This window comes from Pistacia vera, unplaced genomic scaffold (genome assembly GCF_008641045.1).
Source record: "Pistacia vera cultivar Batoury unplaced genomic scaffold, PisVer_v2 Contig470, whole genome shotgun sequence".
NCBI classification, from domain to species: Eukaryota; Viridiplantae; Streptophyta; class Magnoliopsida; order Sapindales; family Anacardiaceae; genus Pistacia; species Pistacia vera.
The window spans coordinates 757,619-770,620 of NW_022196302.1; the positions used below are offsets into that span (position 1 = coordinate 757,619).

Here is a 13,002-nt window from a genome sequence, read left to right on the forward strand (position 1 = left end):
ACCGACTGATATAATTAACCTTATCATTTACTCACATGATTTGTGGTTATTATGTGAATTTCACACTGTCACAATTTTAGTAATACTTCCAATAATTATTATTCTCCACCAAAAATAATGTGCTCTTACAATAACAATTTACACCGATATGTAATTCAATTACAATAAAAGGAAACTGCATGCTCAATTGCTCGCTACAAGACTTCCAAATGTGAATTGAAGGGTTGGAGCCCACTTAGGAGGCCTGCGTCTCTTGGTAGCCCACTGAATAAAAATGTCCAAAGTATAAAACATAAAGATAGGAACAGGATAGGTAAACAAATGCAGCCTTATATTTAGTCCAAACACCCACTTTCTCTGTGAGTTACCCTACCCCATTTACAATTTAAATGAAAATAAAGCAGTAAAATTGAAGATGAAAAACTGAAGGCATGCAACCTTTCAAATAGAGATGGAAATGGAAAACCAACCTTCCCTTTACTTTTTTTAAGCATGAATGTATCATGTATGCAACAGTTGAACCATATCCAGAATACTGCACAACTTCCAAGACCATTCAGGCCAATACTGGCGTGGGTCTTCAAACAATAGGTTTAGGCCCAACGGCAGGAACCTTCGGCCAAACTGAGATACTTGAAGCCCACTCGATTAGACAAAGTCACCAGGCCTGCATATCAAATCAACCCAATTTTCATTTACTTCTCTTCCCAGTCGAAAACATAGATGGTTCGCAAATCAAGCCTTATCACTTATTCACTATCGAAATTTTAGTGACCAAAGGCTAATTGCTATATATTTCTCTCTCATTTAGTGGAAAATTGGGGAAAAAAAAAAAAACATAGGCAGTGAAGAGAAGAAATTCCAATTTACAGTATAATCAACCTTAATGAAGGATAACAAATTGTGATTTTATAGTGGATCACAAAATATTGTAAGAGCACACTGCATCTTAATATAGGAAAACATCAATTAATGTTAGAATTCAAGCCTAAAGAAGAGTCCAATCCAAAAGATCGACCTGATAATAATAGGTGAAAGAGTCCTTATGCTTGAGTATCATGATTGATGGGAGTGAGATCCCGACGTAAGATATTAACATTATTTGATTATGGATAGGAGGTATTTAACACCACATACGTGGACCATGGAAAATATAAGAGGCTAATATTTAGATAAGAGGTTTTTGGAAAGGCATGCCCCATCTTCCTTAGCCAAGCTATAGCTAACAAATTTCTTGTAGTCTGACGTAAAGAAGAAGACAAAGAATCCTAAAACAGCTAAGGAACTAGAGTTTCAACGAACAAAGTAGAAACCATTGCTTCAAAACTTTGAATTGAATTCAATCAAAAGTTTAGCTGGTTGAAGGATGGCGGCCCCTCTTTATTTTCCTTGACAAAACTGGCAAGATCTGGAAGTTCTTTTCATATGGATCCCCGATTCCTGTATATGAGATAGATATGAGTAACATCCATGAATTAAAGTCATATTGATGTCAGATATATCGACAATTAACAGCAAGCTGCTAGCTTAACAAGAAATATATATTTAAAATTAATGCTTTCAAACTTGCAGGAAGTTCTTCAAACACTCAATAATGAACACGGAATACACGTCCAGTGAATAGTGTTGAATCTCATTGAAAAAGTTTTGAATCCTGCTGTAGTTTTATTGCACTACTTCTCACTGATCTTCAGCGAAATTTGAGGTTCTGTTAAATTGGTCCCAACGCGTTTAATGTAAGCTGCATTTACATAATGATGTCTCATTAGAAAATATTTGTCTGGTTTGTTAAGAAACAGCCAATGTTCATTAAAGGTTTTCCATTTGTTTTTTCAAATCATATTGGTAAACAGCTGCATGGATCCATCCATCCATAAAGATCAGAGTGGCCGGGGCCGGGAATTAAAACGCAGTCTTCCATTTAATTGCATGTGCTCAAGATTCAAGAATATGGCGTGTTCATTTTAGTGACAATAACTGGAAAGCCACCTTTGTCTTTACGGGTCAGAGACTGCTTCCGAAAAGGAAAAAAAAAATAATAATTGAGAAACACCTTTCTCAAACTTCGATTTCAATGCTTTATTTTCTTCACATACAGCCTACACCAATTAAATATCAGATAGATGCATGTCACTAATCAATTCAAAATACGTAAGCTTATAAAAAATTAATTAATAAAATAGTTCTATCCTCTTTAGAATAACTTTTCAAATAACAAAAGGAATTTCTTTAAGAAAGCCACCACAAATGACCGATCAAAAAGAGCTTATTTATGTCACTAGTATTGCATAAACAATATAGTTCTTTCAGTCTACTGCTAGCTACCCTGAAAGTATCTATATAGACGGCCACAATTGATTTCTAAAGAGGAACTTCGAATAAACAAAGCTAATCAAGAATTATATACGAATTCATGAATGTAAGTCAAGAGAAAAGATAAAACGCCAATGGAATTAGTAAACTAGGTTATTAGTCTTATTAAGATGCTCTGATTGAAATGTTCCAACAACCTGATAATCTCTAATTATAATTCAAAGGGCAGCCATAGTTTTCTTTTTACAAGGGTAGCTAATAGTTGAACAAAAAATTTTCAATTAGAAAACAATGAATAATGTCTAATATATTTTGTATTTATCCATTTTGTCTAAACTCTTAAAATATTAGTGTAGCTTAGCTGTAAGAGAAATATCGTCAACGCTTTAATTCAAGGGATTAGGTTATAATATATAGAAAATGGAGTTTATCTAATTAATTAGTCGATTGAACGTTTGGAATCTAAGAAGAAGGGTCGTTATCGTGCTTGTGAATGACCAGGTTTTGCCAATCAAACATTTGTATTATTATTATTATAATCTTAACCTAATTGTTGGCTTCCCCATTATGCCACGGCATTGAAATTAAATATACATAATAAATATTCAAGACAAACTCTTGATAGAAAATTTAAAAAAAAAAAAAATTCAAAGACTGAAAGCAGCTTGGAGCATTCTTTTGTAGAAAAGTGGAGTTAATATGGTTAGTGAACTTCATTGCTGACTGCAAAAGGATTGAAAAAAGCTTTGGATTAATGGTTCTTCAAGAAGTTGTTAAATGGTTTAGTATAGATTATTGGTGATTGAATAAGGTAAGTTAACTACTCTAAAGAGTTTGACGGCTTACTTAGGATTCTTAGGTGTATTACTCAAGAGATTTTTAAATCGAATCTTTACGACTACTAAATAAATATAACCACTAGAGACTTACCTGACAGTTAACTTTAGGACCTCAAGTGACTAGTTGATGTGCGCGTAAGCTGATCCAGACACCCTCGCATACCAAAAAAAAAAAAAAGAATAAGGCAAGTCATCTCCATGAATGGAGCTTTAACAACTTTAACCGACATATAAATACAAATAAAATACACTTAATGTACGTGGTCCATTTGTAAAATCGTTTTCACCGACAAGGGGTGAAGGAGCTATATCAAAGAAGTTAGCTTGTCCTAAACGAAATTGAGCACTCCAAGTATTAACAATCACAGATGGATATTATTGATAAGTTTTTGTATCAGTCTAGAGGTCTTATTCAATATGTAAATTTAGTTGGTATCGCAATTTCAAAGTCTTTATCTTTAGTGAAAGAGAAATATATAAATAGTTTGCAGTCCCCACACACAAAAAAAAAAATATGTTTAATGAATATAATAAATGATATATCAAAGTGGTGAGACGTGAAGAAAACGTTATAAGATTTCAAATCAATCATGTAGTGAAATATCGTTTGTATTCAGGCATGGATAGAGCCCGACTTAAACCCGATTCGTATACAGAATGTTGTGAAGTCGTGTTAATTTCTTTCTTTCTTGCTAGTTAAATCTTCAATTTATGCTGCTTAATTAAATGTATCAAAGAAGCAATAATATATAACACAATTTTAATAATTTTATATGATATTATATCCTTCTGCATATAAAAATAATAACAATACAATATTATATATATATATATATATATCAATCATTTACATTATAAAACCATGTGTTGCTATTTGATTTGCACGTCTTTTGACAATTATTGATGATAAGAATATACACTTCACCTACTAAATCAAGGGATAATTAATATCTGAATGAAGTCGACCATATCCATAAACAAATAGATTGACGAATAATGATATTGCATCGCTAGTGCTAATTAAATTTTCATAGATTTCACCCTTTGAACACTTTAATGGAAGTATGTACAAATTAAAGAAGAGATACATATTTTAAATAGAAAGATGGTTGACAAATATCCTTGATGACCCTTCAACTTTTATTCTTTACAGTTTGTCATTACAAGACAACATAAGAGATTGAACCAGCCTTCGGTTAAGGAATATTTTTCCGATGGAAATGAGATCCCAATTTCTTCGTAGACACGTTTCGGTCCTAGTTACCCTATATATCAATACCTGAAGCATTCCTTCACATGTTTAAATTCATCAAAAAGAGTAATGTAATTAATTAAGCCTTAACTTAATAATTCCATGGAAAGTACACTGAATTCCTTCTGAACCACACATATTTTCGTCAAATCTTAGCTAGTGTATATATATGTATATGAAATCATTTTGGGTCATTTGACTCTTGGGTTGTTTGTTTTTGGTTCCAAAACTTTTCCATTTCTTAATCAACCTAAATATACACAAATTAAACTACTTTTCCGAGTTATTGAATTAAGGCATTTTTATTGCTTGCTTTTTGTAGATTTCACCAGTTCCAACGTAATTGACCCGCTTGCTGCTTGGGTGTCTGATGTAGACCCGGGTAAAAATAATTCTTGGATTCCTCCATTTTGGGCTAGGTTCGGCCTACACCATTAATGGCTATTTTTTTAAGTTAACAAGGAATCTACTTTCTAAGAACAAAAGCAAAATAGGTGACGGGAAATCATAAAAAAAAAAAAAATATATATATATATATATAATTAAATTAAATCAAACCAAACGAATGGGTTGGTTAAATTATAATTAAAAAGAATCTAAACATCATTAGAAATGACTAAAATGTGGCAAGTAATTCCAGAACTAAAAACAAAGAAAAAAACGACATTAAACATCAAAGGAACTAATCTAATCATATTAACGTTATTCTTTGCATATATAATAATATATTATATTTGTTTGAGCTGTCATTGAGAAATAAAAAATTAAACAGCCTTCAGTTCACCGACTAAACTAGAACAAAGAATCAAAAAGGTTAAAAGGTATTACAGATTACTATTCGAGATTGGCCGTGTATGCTCAAACCCACTTTCTTGCACGTGTTAACCAGCTTTAGTATTTCCACACATTCGCTTCTTTAAGCGCGTGGTCCCACTTCCTCCTCCTAAACTAATTTCATTTGCTAGCAATTAGCATTTAATGACACTAGCGACAAATTGCTTGTTACACTACCACCCCTGAGGTTTGACCCAAGACCGTTTTTCCCCTAATTTTTGAGAAACTAATCTTTCTATCCATCAATAGCGTTTTGGTTAAGTAAATGTGTTGTGCGGGGAATCAAGTGTAGATATCTGGCAATAGAGATTCCATAATTAATGTCGAAGATCACGTTATTTTGTTTTATCGAATTTGAGTTCATCTCCAATTCAAACCCAATTGTAATGTATTTCTAGAGAGAGAAATAATAGGTCACAAAAAGCTAATTGCAAACTCTTTGTAAATCAAAATGCTTGTTTTTAATAACATAATAGTAAACGTAAGATTTGCATTAAGCATCTGAACTTTGTGTTGTTATTTAATTCATTATTCGTTCATTGATCCAACATTAAGATCACAGGTTTTGCACAAACTTCTAAGTAGATTGCACCACAAATTCTACGTACTTCTCGTTGGTACAAATTTCAACATCAATATTTTGATGCTAGAAGAAGAACCTAGGCCACTTCCAAGCCCTTGCCCCTGGAGGCTGTGTTGGTGCCAAAGTCTCACATCGATTAAGAGATGAGGCCTTGTTCGCTTATATAGTACAAATGCACCCTCACCACTCAAAGACGCATTTTCAGGACAAAATCGTATGGGTTTTAACGCTCAAAGCGGACAATACTTTTAAGAACCCATGTCAAGATTCTATATATATCAAATAGCTCACTGACTTTTTTTTTTGGCGAAATTACAAGAAGTTTTGATAAAACCACTAAAAAATTTGAGTAAATTATCAGCAATTTTGATTGATTGATTGATTCATCGATTTGATACTTAACCGTTGTTGAATGTAAATATGAATGATTAATTGATTGACTAAAATTGTCAATTTTTACTTCTAAGTATTTGCTTTATCCTTTACGGTGTTACATTTAATTGAACTGGTAGAACTTTTAAAGAGATCAATATTAGTTTCTCATAATTAGAGGAAGAAGATAGTTTTTATACCTAATCGTGAGCGTGACGCTTTAATCAACTCGATGNAAAAATAATTCTTGGATTCCTCCATTTTGGGCTAGGTTCGGCCCACACCATTAATGGCTATTTTTTTAAGTTGACAAGGAATCTACTTTCTAAGAACAAAAGAAAAATAGGTGAAGGGAAATCATAAAAAAAAAAAAAATATATATATATATATATAATTAAATTAAATCAAACCAAACGAATGGGTTGGTTAAATTATAATTAAAAAGAATCCAAACATCATTAGAAATGAGTAAAATATGGCAAGTAATTCCAGAACTAAAAACAAAGAAAAAAACGACATGAAACATCAAAGGAACTAATCTAATCATATTAACGTTATTCTTTGCATATATAATAATATATTATATTTGTTTGAGCTGTCATTGAGAAATAAAAAATTAAACAGCCTTCAGTTCACCGACTAAACTAGAACAAAGAATCAAAAAGGTAAAAAGGCGTTACAGATTACTATTCGAGATTGGCCGTGTATGCTCAAACCCACTTTCTTGCACGTGTTAACCAGCTTTAGTATTTCCACACATTCGCTTCTTTAAGCGCGTGGTCCCACTTCCTCCTCCTAAACTAATTTTCATTTGCTAGCAATTAGTATTTAATGACACTAGCAACAAATTGCTTGTTACAGTACCACCCCCTAAGGATTGACCCAAAACCGTGTTTCCCCTAATTTTTTAGAAACTAATCTCGCTATCCATCAATGGCGTTTTGGTTAAGTAAATGTGTTGTGCGGAGAATTTGAAGTAGATAAATTCCCTTTTGGCAGGTGTAGATATCTCGTAATAGAGATTCCATAATCAATGTCGAAGATCACGTTATCTTGTTTTATCGAATTTGAGTTCATCTCCAACTCAAACCCAGATGTAATGTATTTTTAGGGAGAGAGATAATAGGTCACAAAAAGACAATTGTAAATTCTTTGTAAATCAAAATGCTTGTTTTTAATATCATAACAGTAGACGTAAGATTTACACTAAAAATCTGAACTTTTTGTTGTTATTCAATTCATTATTCGTCCATTGATCCAACATCAAGATCACAGGTTTTGCACAAACTCCTAAGTAGATTGTATCACGGATCCTACATATTTCTCTTTGGTACAAATTTCAACATCAATATTTTGATGCTAAAAGGAGGGCCTAGGCCACTCCCAAGCCCTTACCTCTGGAGACTGTGTTGGTGTCAACGTCCAACATCGATTAAGAGACGAGGCCTTGTTCGCTTGTATAGTATAGAGGCACCCTCACCACTCAAAGGCGCATTTTCATAACAAAATCGTGCAGATTTTAATGCTCAAAGCAGATAATATTTCTAAGAACCCATCTATTATGTGTCTAAATTCTATATATATCAACAACATGTAATAGCTCACTGACTTTTTTTGGCGAAATTACAATAAGTTTTGATAAAACCACTAAAAAATTTGAGTAAATTATCAGAAATTTTGGTTGATTGATTGATTGATCGATCGATCGATTTGATATGTAACTGTTGTTGAATGTAAAAATGAATGATTAATTGATTGACAAAAATTGTCAATTTTTACTTCAAAATATTTGCTTTATCCTTTACACTGTTACATTTAATTGAACTGATAGAACTTTTAAAGAGATCAATATTAGTTTCTCATAATTAGAGGAAGAAGATAATTTTTATACCTAATCGTGAGCGTGACGCTTTAATCAACTCGATGACAAAAAACCCTATCATTGTAATTAAATGTCATCTTAGTTAATCACTGGGGCCAAACTTTTTGTGGTTGTAACATTTTGCAGGGAAATTTACTGTACTGGAAATTTTGTGGTGGGATTATTACAGGAACTGAATGATAAAAGTAAAGACTCGAAAAGTCTTCCCACCAAATTTAAATGGCTTCTATCATTCACCATTTAAAGAATCCATTAAACACCACCTAACCAGATGTTCTTACAAGTTACAACTAACATATGTGGATATAATATCATTAAATTAAAATTAAAATTCCTCCTAACACTTCATATGTACATGAAATTCCATGTTTATTATTATCAAAAGTGTACCCATTTGACTTAAACAAAGATAATCAGTTTTTGCAAAACTCTCACGCGTTTAGTTACGTGTGGGATACTCATTTCTATCTCGTTCTCACGAGTATATAAGCAAACAAGCTCGACACATATTCTGCGTACTAAATTCGACCAGATTACCCAAACAAACAATACTTGAAAAAACAAAAAATGAGGCGGACATTGATTCTTTCTTTGTTCTTCTTCTTCTTCTTCATAACCCAACCCTGCCACCGGCTCCTCACCCATGCAGCCGGTGGCGGCAGCTGGAAATTCCTACAAAAAAGCATTGGCATATCAGCCATGCACATGCAACTCCTCAACAATGACCGTGTCATAATGTTTGACCGGACTGATTTTGGTCACTCTAATTTATCGTTACCAAATGGAAAATGTCGAAATGACCCCAGTGACACTGCTCTCAAAATTGATTGCACTGCGCATTCAATTGAGTATGATGTTTTGAAAAATTCATTTAGACCCCTTATGGTCCAAACCGATGTTTGGTGCTCTTCAGGTGCTCTAATGCCTGATGGTCGTCTGGTTCAAACCGGTGGATTCAATGATGGTGAGAAAAGGATCAGAATTTTCAAGCCGTGTGCAGGTACAGGATGTGATTGGCAAGAATTTGAGAATGGACTCGCAGCAAGAAGATGGTATGCTACAAATCATATTCTACCAGATGGAAGGCAGATTGTTATTGGCGGGAGAAGAGAGTTTAACTATGAATATTATCCCAAAGATGCTGCATCAAATACATACAGTTTGCCATTTTTGGTTGAAACTAGTGATCGTGGTGTAGAGAACAATTTGTACCCGTTTGTTCATCTTAATGTGGATGGAAATTTATTTATTTTCGCAAACAATCGAGCTATATTGTTGGATTATGCAAAGAACAAAGTAGTGAAGACATACCCAAAAATGCCTGGTGGGGATCCACGGTGTTATCCAAGCACGGGTTCATCAGTGTTGCTTCCACTCAAGAACTTAAAAGCAGCTAAAATTGACGCTCAAGTTTTGGTGTGCGGTGGAGCTCCAACAGGATCATATATTCAGGCAGTGAGAGGCAAATTTATTAAAGCGTTAGCCACGTGTGGCCGGATCACAATAACCGACCCAAATCCACAGTGGGTCATGGAGACTATGCCTACAGCTAGAGTCATGGGAGACATGACATTGCTTCCCAATGGCAATGTGTTAATCATTAATGGTGCAGCATCAGGGACTGCCGGTTGGGAATTCGGACGAAATCCGGTTTTGAATCCTGTTCTTTACAGACCCGACAGCAAACTCGGGTCACGTTTCGAGTTACAAAACCCCACCACCATACCGCGCATGTATCATTCTACAGCAATTTTGCTTCGAGATGGACGGGTACTTGTCGGTGGTAGCAATCCTCATATTTACTATAACTTCACAAATGTCCTTTTTCCTACAGAATTAAGCTTGGAATCCTTCTCTCCATCTTATTTAGACGCAGGATCCTCAAATTTGCGTCCAAAAATTTTGTTGCCGGGCTCTCAATCTAATCTACGATATGGTCAAAAATTAGTGGTAAGTTTCACGGTGAGCGGCAGAGTGGCTCTAGATAAGTTGTCTGTAACAATGGTGTCACCTTCATTTACAACGCATTCCTTCTCAATGAGTCAGAGATTGCTGGTGCTCGGAAGTGAGAAGGTGAACCCTCTGGGGAAATTGAAGTACTCAGTTGAAGTAACGACTCCAAAGACGGGTAATCTTGCACCGGCTGGATATTATCTTCTGTTTGTGGTTCATCAAGACATTCCAAGCGAGGGCATTTGGGTCCATCTACAATAATTAGTTGGTTTCTAATGCTTCGAATTGAAATACGGTACCGTTGCCGAGCTAGCAAATTTTTTTGAGATTTTTTAATGGCCATTAAAAAAAAAAAAATCCAATAATCAGTGCTAACCCAGCAACGTTGCTTCGACACCAGGCCCAACAATCTAGTCCTCTTGCCCAATTGAAAATAAATTAAAATACTGTGTAGTTTTTGTTTTAATTTTTTTTACAACTGTTGATTGTGACAATTTCTTACCCAGTGTGAATTCACAGAATCTTATAATAAAAATGAAATAAGAGGTGAAGTTTCAACCGCATAAATTGTGTAAGTATGTATGAACTACGAGGATGATCCTTCCAAGATGGATAAAGTATAAATTAATGGTGGTGAATGCGACATGGCAAGTTGGCAAAAGCCAGCCAGGCAGGAATTAACTTTGCTTCTCAAGACTGGAATAGAATTTGCCAGCGCCGAAAAAAGAAGCTTTCCAAACTGCCAAACCATATTCTTACGTAGAATTAATCAAATTAGTTTGTCTGCGATGCAATGATAATGATAGCCGTTTGAAAAGGAAGAACAAGGAACCGCTTTAGTAGTTAGAGAAAAGCTAGCCAAGTAAGACTACTAAACGGGGTAATTAACTAATTATAGAAATTTCTGTCCATGATAAAATACAATACCGTATACGTTTTTTGATAAAGCTGAAACTTGTAGAAATTATAAGAATGTCATAACTTTTCTTTGAATGGAAGTTTTCCGCAAGTTGATTTTACGATAAAAGACAGAGTGGGATCGGTATCTATTGGGGATAGGAAACTTCCTCAGTTCTCACAATCAAATCAGTAAATGAACATGTTGATCGCGTTTGCCTTACTGTCTGTGATGACTCTTTTTCAGCTTTTTGTCATGCCTTTGAAGATCTTGTTTTCCCTCTTATCAAAGTATTCTTGTGCACTTGGATTGGATTTCCTGCTTCCCAACTCCAGAAGGCGCCAATAGATTGAACAGAAGATGCTGGTATAAATATTGACATATGTTGTACTCATCTCTTAATAATTTTTGTTGGTGTGGAATCTACTAGCTAATACGTCAAAATCACTAAATCATCTTAAGAGCACCTTGAATATAAAAAGAGTCAAACTGACCCACCAGTCATTTTCTTAGTTAGCTTAGGCAGAAAGTCACATTTCGAATTTCACACTCACATAGCCTGTCACACTTTGACAACGATTTGCTTTTAAATTGTTTTATTCTCTTGTCATATTTTGGAGCTAATAACATATAGCCATTTAATTTCTTCCATAATTAAGCCTTTCCATTTATCATTACTTCCCGTGATACCCACTGTCATATATTGCTTTTTTAATCTTAATCTTCAAGCTGAATCAAGAAATGAAAATGAATACATTCACGGAGTAAGTTTTCAATTTTCACTTCACAAAGAAATCAAAGATTTTTATTGTGCGCGGTTTGTTGAATTTATGGTGCAATGGAGCTATAATAAAAAATCTTCAACTTGCCAGAACAAAGATGGTCCAAATGAAAACTTCACATTCATCCCAGCTGTGGCTTCTTGTTCCTAACGCTCAAAACTGTAAACATCGTCGAGCCATTTTCTGAAGAGCTAGCAAAATGATGAAAGTGAAACAGTCGAGTAAATACAAATACACATCTATCTAATTAAAGAAACTTGATTTGTAGTCAAAATGTGAGAAATGAAGTACATATGGCAACATGCAAAAGATGAAACAAAAATGAAATAAGAGCTCCGGATGAAATAACGACCTACAGAATCTGTATGGAGAAAAAGTAAAGTTGTAGGGAAGAGAGTGGTAATCATGTGAGTGATAGAAGACATGTTTTTATCCAAAAGCTCGAAATAAATGAGAGAATAAGAATGGGTGTAGTGTAATCACGTGTGCCAAAAGAGTCGGCAGTTTTTGCAAATTGTGTGTGCGGGGGAATGGCAGTTTGTGTGTGTCACGGGTTATTGGGACCTTGAATCCAGGGTTCACGCCTTCACGGGTCTGATTCAATACCCATTCCAATCATCTGATTTAACCCCATCACACAGAAAGCTATTGCTGTTCCATTGATCTCTCTTCAAGACTTTTTTTATATTATGGACTGCCGAGAACCCAAGATAAATCGTCTCTTATTCACTCTACAGCTTACAGCTAAACTCTGGGCTTAGTCGCAAACATGATTAGGCATTTTCTATCGTATCACTCTACAGGTAAACTCTGGACTTACTTGCAAACAGAATTGGGCCTTCTCGAAGGGATTTTAGGGTTTATAAATTTACTGTTTGAGGAGAGCTAGTATTGTTTGGGCTATCATCCATAGCATAACTCACGCTGGACAGTGTCATCTATGCAATGTGTCATGTACATTCTCATTTGCGGAATCAATTGAGTTCATCTTTTAACAAATTAATAAAGATAAGTTGATAAATACTTTTCATAATTTTCTCTCACAAACACTGACATGATAATAGGACTCGTTGTTGGACGGACAAGACCCATTGTAAACTGACTAATTACTAACTGACACATCGCGTTTATAAGAGAAAAGAAATAAGAAGAGTTTGTGAGTATAGTATTACTATTAACAAATATAGTGTCTACAATATAAAAACTATTATGTATACACTATATACTACCATTTGCAGTGAGAAGTTCTAATATGTAAGCATCAACGTATGGGCAGCCAACCTACCATTTGGAG

At 34.4% G+C, this 13,002-nt stretch overlaps 1 protein-coding gene across 1 annotated transcript; it reads left to right on the top strand.

The window, feature by feature from the left end:
- The first annotated feature begins 8,579 nt into the window (after positions 1 to 8,579).
- LOC116146039 (aldehyde oxidase GLOX-like) lies at positions 8,580 to 10,385 on the top strand. Its single transcript, XM_031431447.1, has one exon. It carries the CDS (start codon positions 8,643 to 8,645, stop codon positions 10,287 to 10,289), a length of 1,647 nt encoding a protein of 548 aa, XP_031287307.1. The 5' UTR covers positions 8,580 to 8,642; the 3' UTR covers positions 10,290 to 10,385.
- The last annotated feature ends 2,617 nt before the right edge of the window (positions 10,386 to 13,002 follow it).

What these genes read in the sequence shown, in the direction of transcription:
- LOC116146039 (XM_031431447.1), top strand. Translation starts at nt 8,643, where the DNA reads ATGAGGCGGACATTGATTCTTTCTTTGTTCTTCTTCTTCTTCTTCATA.